We start from the raw sequence: 16,368 nt of genomic DNA, 5'->3' as shown, positions 1-16,368 counted from the left end.
GACCCTTTCCTCGATGTTTCATTAATTTTCCTCCGATTCCGCTTCGTCTGCGAAGGCTTTGCACCTTTGATTTCGCAAAGCGGACCTCGACAGCTTGGTCTATAAATAAGTTACGCTTAATTGCAAAGATTCTCCCCCTATCTTTTTCAATTTTTCTCCCTCTTGTAACTCGATTCCCATGGAGAATCGGAAGGGAAGTGGCTCGCTCGATGAATCGCGGCCTGCAATGCGGCAAATTCGAGACAAAAAGCTATCGCGTGGAACCGTTGCATCCGCGACGATTAATATGCGCCACCGGAGAGGGTGGCGCTCGAAAACGTAGGATAGGCGGTGACGAAGGGCGACGAATTTATCGGTGGCGGGTGCTCGCGACGAAAGAGAGAGAGGAAAAAAATTCTCGCTGTTGGCACAACATTAGCGAGGAAATTCACGGGGGTAAGGGTAAGAGTTATGGCGGACATGCCTGGATACCTGACTATTATTCTTCAGGTATCCACCGGCGTTTAGACATCAGGCAGAATGTAACGCATATAAAGAGAATTAACGATCGTCGTCCATGTAATAACGAGGCTAGATACGTACTGGTATCTTTTTACATATTTTAGTTTGCAACGTTAACCTACGTAATTTCACGAAAGTATTTGGACGCTTAGCGTAGAACTGTCCACATTGTATGCGTTGTATAACAAATTTTGGAATTTCACTGGCGCTTTAGCGAGACATTGCTGTTGCGCTTCAACGAATAAAACAAAATGTTTATCGAACGTACGATGGGTCGAAGTCGAGTCAAGAAACCTACCGTACATTTATGTTTTTCACGTGGAAGGGAAAGGTAAGAGAGATTTTTAACGAAAGGTACCGAGTTATTGGTCTCGCGATTTACGTATACCTTTGCGCTTGCGCGTAAGTGTCGAACTTTCTGAACCTCGAGAAGCGTAACCAGGACACCGGGAAGATTTCGTTGATTTGTCAAGTGGAGCCTAACCCCCAATATCTTCCTCCCTTGAATAAAGTAAAGGAAAAAATGCAGGAGCGCGCACTGTTGGCGTTTTTCACAGTGGAAGCGGGTTTGGAGGGCGGTAATCGGTGGCATGGATCGCGAGAGACGCTTCTCTAATTTCGGATAGGGGAGCACCGGGTCGCGTCAGATTCTTGACAGACGTGAAAAATGTCACTCGTATGCAAAGCAAGTTGTGCCAGCCCGTTCGTTTCATTATTTCGCTGCTGCTTGTCTCTACGCAGGGGATTTCCCTCTCTCGCGGAAAATTTAATTCTCAGTCGGAAACCACCTCGCTCGTATGCCTACGAAATTCGAACCCTTCGTCGTTCCTTTCTTTTCTTTTCTCCGTCCCTCTCTTTGTTTAATATAAGATCACGAGAAGGGACACCTGCGGTCGGCTCTTTAAAAATGATTAACCTGACTGAAGAAACGAGTCGCAGGCCCATAGTGACGTCCTCGATGAAAAATGAACGTAGCTCGGCTTTTACGATGGCTAAAGGCGTCGTTAACTCTTCCTAACCGCTCATTTTTAATGATTTCAACCGTGGCTAGAATTACCCTTCTTAGACAGGCTGCTGGGGTACATACGTAAGCAGCGTCGTTGCGCTCTAAATATGGTAAATTAGGATTCCTGTGCCACAGCAAGATGGTTTTATTACGATCTACATTTTCCGCTATTTAAGCCTATGACTCCTGCGTTTAAAATGTACTTTCCACATAAATTATAGTCACTGAGAAGTCCCTTAATGTATTTTACTTTTAATTTATTCAGAGGCACATCACTACAGTAGTTTAGAAAGGATGAAATCTTTCTTTAATTTTCATGAAGCACTAGGCGCGAGAAACGTTATGGTTTATCCTCGTTTTCTAACATACGTTGAGATATCTTCAAATACGTTGAAGGTTCCACGTGTTTCCTATCTTTCGAGTAAAGTCACATTATACGCGAAATAGTATTTTTCGGAACGATAGATAGAGGACGTGTTCGCCAAGAACGACGGCGTATCCCGTAATCTTTTAGAGGCTGATGTTCTATTTATTAAACTCATCAATACGTGTCAACATATCAAATTGTGATTTCACTTGGGTGTAGTAAAATGTATGTATCTAAAACCCGATCGTCGAAGGTCGATCAATAGAATCACGGAGACGAGGACAAAGGTTAATCCAAAGCATAGGAGGCAGAGAGGCGCGACACGTCGTCTTGACAAGCGATTTGTCACGTTAACGAGCAACCACCGTTAACGATCGCGTTCTAAGCGGATGCGAAATACACGAAACAGCCACGTGCGTGTACACTACGAAATCCGTTCGAAGGCAGGAATTTCCTGCGAATTAAATTCGAAAGTCGCGAGGGCGAGAGCCTCGACGATCCAACCACGCCAGCCAAATTAGCATTCCGAGGGGAAGATTACCGGTTGGCAAGAATTCTTTGACAAAGAGGAACTCCCGGTTCTTGCAGGCTTCTCGACTTCTGCGTCCTTATTATATTCTCCGAATATCGATCGCTCATTATACGCGAGATACCCTCCGAAATGCGTTCCGATGCTCGTGTGTAGCGTAATCGTTCGACTCGATGTTAAATTGCCTCGTTAAGCTGTCGTCGGGATACGTTTTAGCCGGAAATTAATCGCGGTTTTACGGCCAGACCGATATCCCACGCCTAATCAATTTCCCAACGATATTCCGTTTTAAAATCCAGCAGCAACAATCGGTGAAAATTTTCCTCTCGTTCCTCGAAAATTGTCGACTTCGTTTTATTCCTCTGTTTCTTTATTACACGCGGAAATTAACCGAAGAATTAACTCGGAAAAAGATCGCGTACGCGTATCTTCGCCTTTCTTCGAGAATTTCTACAACATTCTCCGAAATGTATACGTTAATGAAAAACGAATGAACTCATCCTTCGACTCGATATGCGGAAGTTAATCGAGCGCTGTTCCCTCCTCCTTCTGCTTCTCGCCATTTTAAGATTTTAAAAGTACTTATCTTTGAACGAGGAAATTGTACAGGTGATAGGACGAATGCTAGATAGGAGAAGATCGATCGCAACGAGTGGTTGATCTTTAATCGGTCGAAGTTTCTCCCGTGATCGATGTCGAAAGTGGAAACGCCACGAAAGCAGCTTCCTCCGGTTGACGCACGAAAGCCGGACATTCGATCTCGGTTTCTCTCTTTCTCTTTTAGTCGCCGTTGTCCGGCGAGGCTTAATGAAAAGCGTGATTGAAGCCGATGCAGTGGGGCCAATCGATCGACAGGAATCACGAAGAGGGTGTTTGGCAGCCAATCACCGACCTCTCTGCAAGGGACCGACACTTTTTTCCTCTCTCCCTTTGGTTCGATGGGACTCGTGAGTTGACTCTGCGCGGGATACGCACCATCGGACTTCAACTTTACTTTTGTATCGGGTTAAACAAACGTTTATAACGTTGATACGTCCTACAAGTAGAATTTATTCTCGGTGCACTCGTATAAAATTTATTGTAGCATAGATCGAAACACGAGTACAACTACTTGAATTTATATCTTTCGAGAAATAGTACGACATATATCGTGCAACCGGTGTAAACTAATTTTGCTTTTCTTAATTAGAGCAAACTGTCTCTTATTTCGAAAGAATTTCCTGTTCGAAGAAACTACGTATTTCTTTTCATTCGATCAAAGATATTCAACCGTTTCTTAAGAACCTATATACGGGACCGTGTCTCAAGCTACGTCGTCGTTAGAAAGTACTGGAAATAAATAATCGACGATTCGAGTTGTACTCGTTAAACGCTTTGAGACACAAATAATTTCTACGAACAAGAAAGCTAAATTAACATACGAGGGACTATTACCGAGGGAACCTTAGTTTCTGATCAGCCCTTATAAAAAGTTTATGAGGCGGGACTGTGAAGCGGATGAAAATTTGGTACTTTAAACAGGAACTTTAAAACGTAGCTCGTTATCTTCGAAAGAGCAGACTTTCAAAGGAAACTTGCCGCATTAAAGAATCCACAGTTCCCGGAGAAAGAAACGGTTGGAGACAAGCGACGCGCCTGCATTAGTTAACAAGTTGATCAACAAGAGTTTATCGTCCCTGTGTTTTAAAGGGAGGCTTGACGAAAGGCTGGATAAAATCCAGCCAGAAACGGTGGAACCTGGGGAAAGTTGGAGGGTAAACATTTTTCCGTTCTCCTTCGAGAGCTAATAACCTCTGCATATTTGATAGGATTCCATTCTCCGCTCGCGGAAGAAAGAGATCGTTTCTGCTTGCGCGCGGTTCGACGTTCCCGCGGAAAGGAAATCTAATTTCTCTCGCTAACACGATACAATTTTGATCCCGTGCCGCAATCTGAAAGCTTTTATGTCCCCGAGGTGGGCAAACCTTGTATCCTCTATGCGTTTTCACCTTTACAAGGCTCGCTCCATGCCGTTTTCCCTTCCTTTTTCTTTCTCCGACCCTTCGCTCCCTCTTTTCTGCCTCGTATATTAAATTGACCAACGTTTCGTACACGGTCCTGTTTTGTCTCTGGAGCCGCGAGTATCGATCCTTTCGAAGGGCAAACCTTCGAGGGACCTTTTGTTTCGTCGAATAACGGATAATTTCTTCCTCTTCCACGGATCACGGAATACTTTGTCCCTCGAACGAAACGGAAACCGAACGATCCACCGCGTCGATTTTCTATCGTCTTACGGTTTATTAACTCTCGGCCGATTAGCCCATCCCGTGATATCCTGCTTCGTTCGATAGGTCCTTCGAGATTCACGCTCGAATTATTCTCTCCTTTCTTCGCCGCAATTGCCCGGCCTTTATTTATGGGAATGAATCGCTGTTTGGGGTTTCCTTTTTACGCGCCTCTATTAAAATCTTCTACTAAAATCTACATCGCAAATTTTATTCACTCTCTACTGTCCTAATTATTTATTCGTAGAAACTCTCGTCATCGGTATTTTACAAGTATTCAGGTTTGAAGTAACAACGCTACACCTGCCAACGTCCACTTTGCAGCCTTATCTTTGGTCTTCAAATTGAAAGTCCACACGTAGGTAGGTCCTCGAGTTCTCGTTTTATAAACAGGACACTCGTACATATTCCTCAAGTCCTGTTTATCTTGTGTAATCGCTCTTACGTTGATCACCGGCATCACAGGAAACAGTTCTTTCGGTTTCGAATCGACTAAAATGCCAGACTGCACGTCCCATCGTGCTCCCTCCATAAATATCCCATGAATATATGCACCGTCTCTGGGAGCTGCCCTGATATATAAAAAAGACAACAGTCAACGTTGACCCTTCGAAAGGGTGGTAAAATGACGAAGAACTTGAAATAAGCAATTTTAAACATAATTGCCCGTGCAACGATCTCGTTCAGTTTCCGTTCCTTTTTTCTTCAGTCGTTTTTTACGAAGAACGGTTAAATAATTTAATGTATTAAAAATTTGTGCCTTGAAACGATCAGATCAACCAACTTAATTCATTGGTAATTCTAAATTCCAAATAAATAAAATGAAATTCACGCACGTGAACTCCTCCTTGTTCTTCTTCGTCACGTCGCATTGCAAGCACATTTTATCAAGCGGAAGTTCCTGTCTCCTAGCTGTTGATTGCATGATGGCCGTAAGCAACGACTGAGGATTGAAGAATCCGGCCAACCAGACCGATGGTGGCAACTGAAACGATAATTCATTCGTAATAACGGTAACTTTAACGTATCGGTTATCCTTTTATTTCCCTATCTTACGACAAAGTCAGTGGACCACGTTTCCAATTCTCTGATCCGTAGTAGCAGGTCGACGAACCAAGCTGCCAGTCCTAATAAAGACGGATAAGCCCTTTGAGCCCAAACAGGTGGCACTTGGTCAAGGAACAACGCGTTTTCCAAGTCCTCCATATCTGAAGTGATCGTTAGCTCTCCCTTCAGGCCTAAATCCAGTTCACGCAACGACCGTTTTATTTCCGTGGTCAGATGATTCATTCGTTCGCACTCTTGGAATGCTACGATCACGTACGGAGTCCTTTCTTCCACTTTGCCCATTATTTCGGCCATGTTGAACTCCTCTGGAAGTTTCTCCATTATTTCGTCCAGTATTTGCTTCACCTTTCAACACAGCGAAGTTATCGTCTGATGGTTAATATGGAACAGATTAAACGACTACCTTTTCTTCCCTGGTCACTGTTTGTCCTCCAGAGCTACCCGCGTCCCTCGGTTGCATCTCAAAGACGGTTTTAAAGAGATTCTCCGCAGTCATCGTTAAGAAACCTATTTCAGCATTTGGGTGTAGACCGTACAAATAGGGTGATTCCGCAGGCATCGCTTCGTCGATGTAGGCATGGTAACCGGCTAAATCTGTATTCGGTGGCGCTGGGAATCCTTTGTAATATTTAAATCGTTAATTGCTCTCCAATTACGAGAAGAACCATCGATAAAAATGCTCGAACTCTAACGAGAAACTTGTTACCTGGCGCTAAGTGCAACTCTCCGTCGACCAATTCGGGTTGCATTAATTCTTCGAGATAGGAGACACACAGCCTTCTGTCCCAGTCGTCGGTTATATGCCCGCCGTACATAATTTCGCCGAAAAGATACCTTTACGAATGTGCACGAGTGCGTTGTGAAAAGAATGTGACAAACGACCGGTTAGAATTGTTCAATCTGCTGAAAAATAACTAAAGAAATCGAGACGGACCTCAAATCCTCCCAAGGCACCTTCGACGTAGCTTCCAAATAATTGTACAACACGCTGACACTGATGTGAAGATCGCCTACGTTGAAGGGATAGATTTTATTCCAGCCCTGTGGGCCGAATTTCCGGCGCTCCGCGACCACCGCGTGGAAGTAACAGAGGGAAAATAGAATGGCCTTGAACTCTGCCTCCTTGCTGCACATCTCCAACGTCTCTTGGGTGAAATTGTCCAGAGCTTTGTGCAGATTCGCCTGCATCCCCGTGGGTGGTTCGTTCGTAATCTTAATGGACGACTCGAGGATTCCCTAATTAATCTTTCATTAACCTCTTAGTGTTTTACAGCATCAAATTCCATATCGTTGTGTCTCGAGCCGAAAACTCGGTGAACTTGCAGCTTTTTATATACTCTCGAACTTTATCTCCTACGACCATATATTCGTGCTCGAGGACACAACGATATTAAGCATAAAATGTTACTTGAGGAATGATGTGTCCTGCTGGTGTACTAGCTGGTTCCGCACTCATGAACACCCTGTAATTCTCGTGCGAGCCCTCTGCGGCCATTTCTAATTTCTTTTCCAACAATGGCAGCCATTTTTTCACCAAATGAATATTCTGCAAAATCACCCAATGGCCGTTCTTCGCGGCCACGTCCATAGCTTCTTCTGCAACGGATTCCTGTCCCTGACCCAGCGACACGTTGTGGAAATTTTGATTATCCAACGTGTAACCCAAGCGACGACCCAGGTCCTCTACATCCTGATTAAATGAAAATTCATAGGTTTGCCACGTGAAAGTTGTGGGACAAGGTGAATGCTTTTGTTCATTCCGGAAATGTTCCATTACCTTCAAAGGATTCACGCCAGGAGAAAGGATAAAGAAGATGGGCGTAGAAGGGCTGGTTTCTTCGTAAGATTTTGCGAACTCGACGGTTCTACCTTCGATATACCTTGGACCAAGCTTCTCTTCGATGAATGCTGCGATTGCGTAGGTCATTCTATCGGGTCGCAGTGCCCTGAGCATGCACAGACGCTGAATAGTCGTTTTGTTCTTCCATTCTTGCGGGAATTTCTCTCGTTCCGGACATTCGCATTCCACCAATTTTTTCCATCTCTTTGCCGAAGTCTCTATGTCTCTGTCTAAATTGCTGCGCAAAAGAAACATCACCGTACGCAACCAGTAACGATATTTCCAAATTCTCAATATTTTGACTTTCGTTTATTATTACGCTATCGTATTACTTTATTACAAAATAAAAATAAAAATAAAGCTATAACGCCACCAATCAAATGGAACTAAATCGTTAACACTGCTCGTTCAAAAGTTGGAATTTCCGATGAAGTCTAAATTCTCCTAATTTTTACTTGCATCATTACGATTTTTAACTTGTTACGGACGATTTAAGTTAAAAGAGTACGTGAAATTTCGATTACCGAAATTCTTCTCTGCTAGCGAGACTCCTAATTCCACCCCAGCTGATATTGGAAAGGAAATCAACGGGGGATGTAACGTGCGGCGTGATGGGGAACCGTAAGAGGAAGTCCAACTCTGCTGCAGTCACCTCGTTCCTAGCGAGTAGTATCTGAAACGCCATCTGCGACGCGAAGATCAGTTTGTCGCACTCGAACAACCCTCTGCTAGTGTACATGAACACGGAATAGGTGATGCACTCGATCAGATTCTTCACTCTCGCGGACACGTCTGGGGCGGGATCGGCCTTCGAGATGGCTTTTTGAAACACCACGCTGAAAGCTTTCAAGGAAAATTGATAGATTGGATTGATGGTGTTCAGATCGTTCAGGATGAAGTAGAGGAGAGAAGCTCTGGCTGCCGCTGGTCGATACAATTCTCTCGCGGCGTCGATCTCACGGCTTGTGCCGCGGGCTTCCGTCACCTTCGACTCGATTTCTGCCGCGGTCCTCTTCGTCGTCTCCAGATTTTCCACCAACGACGTGTCCTCTAAAACGTTGCTGCCCGCTGAAGACAATCTGTCCACGAAATTGTTATTTTATCGTATCAAATCGTATTGTATTTCCATCGCTATGAATCCTTTGAAATTCGCTGAGAAACAAGACGAAAACAAGAGGATAGAGGGGCTAAATATAGAATTCGAGTTCCCAACCTGTGTACCACTTTCTATAAGAAGATCAGAAGGGGGGAATAGACGATAATGTTTCCTTTTTAATCGTAAAACGACAGTAAAACAAAGTAATCGATAAAAATATACTTATCGCGTTTTTATCGGTAATCTTGGCACATAATTACATAGAAGGGAGGGTCTCGGGTTATCTGGGTAATACGGAAGGGAGTGATGACTGAGAAAAGGTTGGGAAACACTGACGCTGAGAGCAAAGGAAATGGAAATTGTTGTGAAAGGTCGAACGAGCAACGTACCTCGATAAAAGGGAATCTTCCAAACTGTTGAGCGTAATCTTGAAATCGTTCTGCTGTCTGGTGAGCTCAGCCTTCAACTCCTCGAGATCCGGTCGCTCGGCTTTCACTACCTCCGCTAGTAATTGATCCTCGAGACCGTCCCTCGTTACCGTGAAATTAATTAGAGTAGTTTGAGCCTGCATCTCGGGCTTGTAATGGGGATTAGCCAGCTTCGTGTGCAATAATAATCTGAACAGCGGATTGTATTCGACCTCCTTGTCGCCGATCTTAATCGCCCGACCCTTCTTAATCAAGTTTCTGCCTAACAGTGGATCCAACACCGGATCGACCGTTTCGCCGATGTTCTCGACGAGCACGGTCGACCCGGTTGCTAGACATTGCTCGATGACATCCAAGTAACCCTTCTGCCCGAGCCTAATGACGCGAAGTTCCTCCCCGTATTTCTGCTTGATCCATTTAATTCCCTGCAGCTAAGGAAAAATAATGATGGAGATCCGAGTGACGTTAGGCGACCTCGTGACAGATAGACCTATACCTGAGGGTCGATCATTAAGGGCCATCGGTCGGAACTCGTCAGAATAGTTGCGTTTTCCGTCGACATTCTATCGTTTGGAAGTCCTTCGTTGTTCCACTTGGCTATCTGTGTGTCGTTCGTCAGTAACGACAGAGGGTCCAGCCCCTCCGTGATTGGAACCGTCGGTTCTACGTTACGTAAAAACGGTAGCCATTGCTTGTGTAGCAGATCCTGACGAAATTGTTTCGTGAAACATCCCACGTAAGATATGAACGATGTCACCAGGAGAACGTCACCGGGTAGGGTGGACGTTTGTTGCATGAAACTTTAGAATTTTTTCTTTAAAGGATCTGTATAATAGTGTTCGTAAGTGTTAAGACGTCTACAGAAAATTAGACATACACCTTGGGTATTACCAAGCGCTTGAAACTTTTAGAATTTGTTAAATTAGCCATATATGGCTATAATTTTGCACGTACTTGGCTACGGAATCCGCCCATCGTATATTTTCCGAGGCCAACCCACCGACCAATCTGTTAGCCAGAGCAATCGTAGCGTTGGTCGCGTCCGCCTCTTGTTGACACTTGAGCTTCTCGGACGTTGCCTGCTCGAAGTCCGCCGTCAGCTTCGCCAATTGCTCTTCCAACGACTGTTCCAGAAACAGCACTCTAACTAAACTTGTTCGGAATCACGTTTAACAGAGTTTACGTACAACAACTTTGCGTTTGATCACGCTTAACTTCTCCTGAGCAGCGGCCAAATCTGCGTTCGCCTGTGCCAACGCTTTCCTCTTTGGCTCCACATCGCAGAACACCTCGTAAAACTTGATAATGTTGATCACCCAGGCACAGAGACCCGCAGCTGCCGCTGATTTCGATCTCACGAATTCTGGCTCGAATTCGGAGTCTTTTAGATACGGTTGGATCGCCTTGATTACTTCCGGATGTATATTTTCTTTGTCGTAGTTGATTAGGGAGTCCAAAAACGTGTCGACCTTCGCCATCATGATCTGAAGAAACAACGCGGATGAAACAATCTCACGCAGAGTGATATAATTCGCTAAAACTCGCAGTGATTTTTTCCTTCGTGATTTTCTCGCGTATTTCTGAACTTCTCTCGAGGCAAATTAGCTCGGAAAGTAAGTTTTCAAAGGAATATGCAAAAATAATACAGAAAAAGACAGCGGTGATGGTGGACTAAAGATTTCCGGCCAAAAGATTTTGAGAAATCTTGATACTATAGTCCGTTCTATGCGTTTATAACTATCCAACTTAGATGTACGGTCGAGCACGGACTAGCGATGACCTTGTTCCAAGTACCTTGGCAGCCTTCCAGCTCCTGTCCTTGGGTATTTTCCCAGCTGGAGCCAAGAGAACCATCACAGCGGCAGTTACGTTCGTTACAGCACCTGGTGGCGAACCAAACGACTTCAATTCCGTCAGATTCGCCTTGTTCAGTGTATTCAGAGCCTCTTGGGCAGCCAAGAGAGCCGGTTCTGCCTTCATCAAGTCCACTTCGCAGTCCCTCTGTTTCTTCGATACCTCTTCAGCTATTATAGCAACCTTCGACTCTTCCTCGTCCGCTATACGAAACACAAAACGTGAAATACGAGCAAAAGGTACTGGTTTACCTAAAGGATTTACCTATAGCCTTCTCCTTTTGTACTTTGTCCGTCTCGATACCAACAATGGCGATCAGAGCATCGGCTGCGTCGTTCTTCTGTTGCAATTCTACCTCTTGCATCGCCAGTTTCTCTTTCAATTTATCCACCTGTACCGCAGTCGAACGAAGCTTTTCCAAACCGTTCTCCAGCCTAGCTACACGACCACGAAGCTCGCAAGCCTTCGTTTTCAACAATCTAGTGTACAAACTGATCTGCTCGAGAAAGGACTTTGGTGTGGTATAGTTGTATCGGCGCTCGCTGGCCAAATAATGTCTGCTGGCTGCGTTGACGGTCGTGTGAGCGTGGGCCATAAATTTCGCCGCAGCCTCCCTGCATCGAAAGCATCCGTATATTTATTGCTCAGCATCCTCTCCGCTATTGAAGGCGCGTACCACGCGTTTCAGGGGCGTCCCGATCGATATTCTCCGCTCTACCTGTAATTTTCCGGAAGTTCGTCTAACTCCTGCAGAAACCTCTTCGACACAGACATCAAAGCTTCTTGCGGCCATTCGTGGAACCAGTTTATCGCCGTGCAATTTATTATGGCCGGGAATTTCCTCGAGCGAATCCTTAAAGTGGATCCGACAGGGGAGAAGCAGAGAACTATCCGAAGCTGGCGGCGCACCCGGTCGATGAAGAACTTCCAACAATTCTCGCGGGTATCTAACATACCAGCGCCCTTCACCTCGTTACGAACTCCTGCGACCGAGTATATCGATCGTCGAAAAATACTTTAGCAAATTAAATCGTACGAATTTTATGTACGTGATAATCCTTATTGTAAAAAGATAAAAGTAAACGAATGACTTAGGCATCGTGTTTCGAATAGAAATTAGTTTGGAGTGGTTTAAAGAAAAAAAAAAGAGAAAAAAGGAACGAGTTGAATCACAGGGATTTTGAAGTTGATGATCCTTGTTCCGGAAGAAAAAACAAACAACCTGAAATATTCATCGACCTGCTATTATGTTCTCCACTTCGTCCTCGGCGAAGAGATCTGGAACCTCGCCAGAAGCAAGCATGTCGTTGATCAGCACGAGGAATTGTTCGTTCGCCACTTGGGCGTCGGTCATCAAAAACACGATGCCCAGATTCTTCAAACCCGACTTGTTATACAGAACAGCGAGCTCCAATTTCAGATCGACGATTCCATAACCCTTCTTCAACTGAATTTGGAATACCTCCAGCGAGCTTATGAAAGCAGCCAATCGTGACAAGCTTTGTTTGCCAGAACCTCCCACACCGACGAGGAGAGCGCTGCCTCGAGGCGACTCCAAGATCCTGTTTATCCGGCACACGTGCATCATGGCGTCCTCGAACAGCACCAGATTCATAGCAGCTACCAGATCGTTGTAGCTGACCATTGCTTCCGATAGCAATCGATGCAGAGTTGCCCAGTCCTTCACCGGCATGTACTTTGGCTCTCCGACTCCACCTTGCAATATAACAAATTTATTCAACTTTTTCTTTCTCGTGGCATGTTTGAGATCCAAGTGGTACGCGATTTTTAGCGAAATATTTCCAAGCATTTGCGCACCTGCAAAATGACAGTAGATATTAGGCTTCTCCAAAATGGCACCCTCGTCAATTTCCTCCACGTTCTTCTTCAAAATATCCAATTGTAGTTTAGAAAAGCTCTCTATGTCCTTTTCATCTGTAAGCTTATCTCCGTAAACGCGATGCGTCTCGTGGAGCCATAATCTGATTAAGTCTATAGAAGACTGTAGACACTCGTTCCCACTGAATAATAATCCTTGAAAGCAGTTTGACAAGTCACGAAGATTGAAGATATAATGGAATTTCACTGCTGTTGGGAGGAACATTTGAGCGCAACGATGATGGAGCTGAATCGACGCTTGAACAATACTGTTACACATTTCGACGACAGAAATGGGAAACCTATGAAATGCATTAATTATCATACAATGATCGAACAACGAAGATACTTAGTTGTTTCATTTTGTTGTACTGCTTCGCTTCATATAATAATTTATTTTCGAAGCTTACCTGTGTTCGATGTTGGACAAATGCTGCCTCAAGATAGACGAATAAATAGTCGTCAACGAATCGCTGTTAGGAAAACTGACCGCAAACACGGAAAAGTGTCTCTGCAGTCTAGGATTGACGGTGAAAGATCCAGCCGTAGGATTCATACAGCTAACGTATTGACAGTTGTGAATATCTTTCAGAGTTAGCTTCGTTCTATCGTACCAGTGACCGTAATCCAAATGCTGACGGATCAAAGTATGCGGTTGGACGGTTCCATAAGCGTCAACTTCTGGCATATTCAAATCATCGATGAAATACACCAAGGCTTTATTCCCAGGTGGGCCGTAATTTCTACCAGCTTTCTTCTCCAGAGACTTCTCCAGAATTTTCTGCAGCATCTCCGAAGAAGTGTAAAAATTAAAGGGTACATTGGATACTGTGTAATTTTCAGGTAATTGTAGAAGTTTCTCTGCTACGAGAACAGTCTTCCCGCAACCAGCTGTTCCAACTAACATCACTGGATGTTTCTCGGCCATTAATAAATCTAAGAAGTACCTAATTCGAATAGACTCGGCAGTGTAAACCAAAACAGCTTGCAGAGGCAGTTCAGGGTCCAATTCGAACTTTGGCAAACGCTGAGACCATGGAACGAAGTTCTTTGTCTCAGAGTCTATATAATAATCAAACACGGTGCCTTGCGAGGGAAACTTAATCTGTTTAAATTCATTTATCCACCACTTACTAAATTCCACGCGATAATCTATCGTTTGATCTTGGAACATCGAGGAACCAAAAGCCCAGACGGCAGCGAAAACAAAGTAGAGTTCATAATGTTCCTTCAAAAAATCAGCGGAGGTTAATTCTGGCTTGAGAAGACAGTGAAGAAGATGACATAGCATCTGTACGTGCGCCATATCTGCGATCGGTGTTATCTTTTTGAATCTTGTTCTTAACGTTTCCAAGCAAGCAGGGATGTACTTGTCAAATAACATAACCAAATTGGATTTTTCAATTGGCGACGTTCTTTTCTCCACCCAGCTCGTGACGTAAGGATTCCAGCCTAGATCCTGAGGATTGATATACAAAATCCCCGCTCTGGATACAGTAGCTGGAGTAGCAGTTCTCAAATTAGAGATCTCGAAGAGCAGCCTCATCACAGGAGTCAAAGCTATTCTCTCGTTACTAGCTAAAGTCAGAACCTTGTTATCGTCCATGACAGTGTTCAATGACTCGATCCACATGGGATCGATATCGCCATCTAAAACTATCCACTTAGGATTCTCTCCGCCTAAGTTAGCCTGTTCTCTCATAATAACCGAGAACAAGCCATCCTTCCATTCTCTGGTCGCTGGATTAATTATTCCAAATAATTCGTCATTCGTCACAGCTTTCGGATTCAAATCATTGTATACAGGCTTCCTCTTCATGTTCTGATATGTTCTAAACAACGACTTCCAAACTTGAGTCTTTCCAGATCCTGCAGTTCCCACGATGAAAACCGAGTGCCGTACTTCTAATAGTTCCTCCAACTGAACGACTTTGAGGATGAAGCCGTCTTCTGGTTGCAGCATCAAATCAGCTGCTGCCTGTTTAACCATCTTCTCGAATTCCACGTCGCGTTTTCTGGGAACGTCCAAGGCGGGGAACAGGTCGGCTATCAAACCCATAAACACAGGCAGATCGTCGGAAACCACTTTGGGAATGTTGAAGTCTCGAAGAGCTCTCATGAGCACTTCTTCCTCCGGTCTGCCGGGGTCTCCCCTCTTCAGACTTCCGGCGACCACGAGGACCGACTTTATCGCGCGCAGTCCCCAGTCATAATGGTCCTGCTTTGATAACAACTCCTTGCATAGAGTATATAGCGTAATGAACTTTCTCGCTAGAACTCTCGCATCCTGTAATTTCGAGAACCCTATTTCGTATGTTTCTAATATTATAGAAAGATTAGAGAATGACCGGTGAGACGGTAGAGGGACAGGGGAAGTATATGCAGAGTTGGAAAGATAAAAATTTAAAAATTCTCCTTCGTGTAAGAAATATCTTCTAAGAGACCTTTCAAAGATTTTTAAAACTTTTGAAGTAGACCACGTTAATGTACGTGTACACGTGTATTCGAATAAATTTTGTTAATGGGAGCGGTACTAATATTTATTTTTGTATCTGTAACATGGAAATGTTGCATAATCGTATTTTCCTTGCGCAAATTCGTAGCTTAACCAAAGTTCGTAGTTGTAGGAATCATACGAATCAAAATACACGTGAAATAATACAAAAGGTGCATAGATCAAAGTATAAACGTAGCTTTGATACACGCGTACACGAATTTATTTAATATAACATACAAAACCATGATTCCTACCTGGAATCCCTCTGCCACTAACATAATCTCGCAGATAAGTTCAAAATCGGGGACTACCATGGCACACGGTCGAAACAAGGCTTTTAAATTCTCCGGTAATTCTGTTCGTCCTGCGTAACCTGGATTCATCGTGATGAATATACCAACCGTTGGTTCGAGGCCGATTATTTCTCCCATGAAGTTGAATTTCTCTTTCTTATCTCGAATGGCGTCCTGAATCGATTTCACTTGGACAGCTACTACGGAGAGTACTTCGACCGTGATTCGGTTGAACTCGTCGAAACAACCCCAGGCGCCAGTTTGAGCTAATCCTTTATAGATGTTACCGCAGGATTTGTAGTCCATCTGCTCGGAACAGTTGAACACGTAGACCATTATGCCGAGAGCTCTGCCTAGATCTTTGGTGGTTTCGGTTTTTCCAGTGCCCGCTGGGCCTGCTGGTCCACCACCCATTATTAAATGAAGAGATTGGGTCAGGGTTATGTAACATCTATCCGTCAACGGTGTTATGACCAATCTGCATAGAAGAGAAATGATTTAGTGAGAATTAGGAAACTTTTAAGGAATCCTGTCTAATTATAACTATTAATTCTCATGTTATTACAGTCCGGTTACTATTTGGACTGTTGACAAGCCACGTCGATCTTCTCCGTAAATTGAAAAGTATAGATACTAATCGTACACTTATGTATCTAATTAAAAGATTAAAAAAGAAATGTGGAGACGATCAAGTCGAGCTTCTCAGGCACCGTTGTTTTTTTTTAATCATTTATGATACTTTTCGTA

General features: G+C 44.1%; 1 protein-coding gene across 1 annotated transcript in view; it reads right to left on the bottom strand.

Annotated features, from left to right (window-relative positions):
* Positions 1-1,294: 1,294 nt before the first annotated feature.
* LOC100745805 (dynein beta chain, ciliary) overlaps positions 1,295-16,368 on the bottom strand; it is a 33,047-nt gene continuing 17,973 nt past the window's right edge. Inside the window, exons 18-37 of the mRNA XM_024367158.2 lie at positions 15,583-16,099; positions 13,242-15,118; positions 12,772-13,133; positions 12,193-12,669; positions 11,672-11,936; positions 11,218-11,567; positions 10,894-11,156; positions 10,287-10,583; positions 10,054-10,223; positions 9,596-9,899; positions 9,061-9,530; positions 8,100-8,654; positions 7,513-7,813; positions 7,144-7,425; positions 6,670-6,971; positions 6,442-6,569; positions 6,139-6,353; positions 5,724-6,080; positions 5,504-5,652; positions 1,295-5,239 (exon numbers count right to left, since the gene is read on the bottom strand). Of these exons, the coding sequence (XP_024222926.2) occupies positions 4,945-5,239; positions 5,504-5,652; positions 5,724-6,080; positions 6,139-6,353; positions 6,442-6,569; positions 6,670-6,971; positions 7,144-7,425; positions 7,513-7,813; positions 8,100-8,654; positions 9,061-9,530; positions 9,596-9,899; positions 10,054-10,223; positions 10,287-10,583; positions 10,894-11,156; positions 11,218-11,567; positions 11,672-11,936; positions 12,193-12,669; positions 12,772-13,133; positions 13,242-15,118; positions 15,583-16,099 (7,936 nt within the window). The 3' untranslated portion in view covers positions 1,295-4,944. The remainder of the gene's footprint in view (positions 5,240-5,503; positions 5,653-5,723; positions 6,081-6,138; positions 6,354-6,441; positions 6,570-6,669; positions 6,972-7,143; positions 7,426-7,512; positions 7,814-8,099; positions 8,655-9,060; positions 9,531-9,595; positions 9,900-10,053; positions 10,224-10,286; positions 10,584-10,893; positions 11,157-11,217; positions 11,568-11,671; positions 11,937-12,192; positions 12,670-12,771; positions 13,134-13,241; positions 15,119-15,582; positions 16,100-16,368) is intronic.

This window comes from Bombus impatiens, unplaced genomic scaffold (assembly GCF_000188095.3).
Source record: "Bombus impatiens unplaced genomic scaffold, BIMP_2.2 scf_0020, whole genome shotgun sequence".
In the NCBI taxonomy this organism is placed as follows: domain Eukaryota; kingdom Metazoa; phylum Arthropoda; class Insecta; order Hymenoptera; family Apidae; genus Bombus; species Bombus impatiens.
Note: the sequence above shows the minus strand (reverse complement) of the source record. Positions and strands in the feature narration are given on the sequence as shown.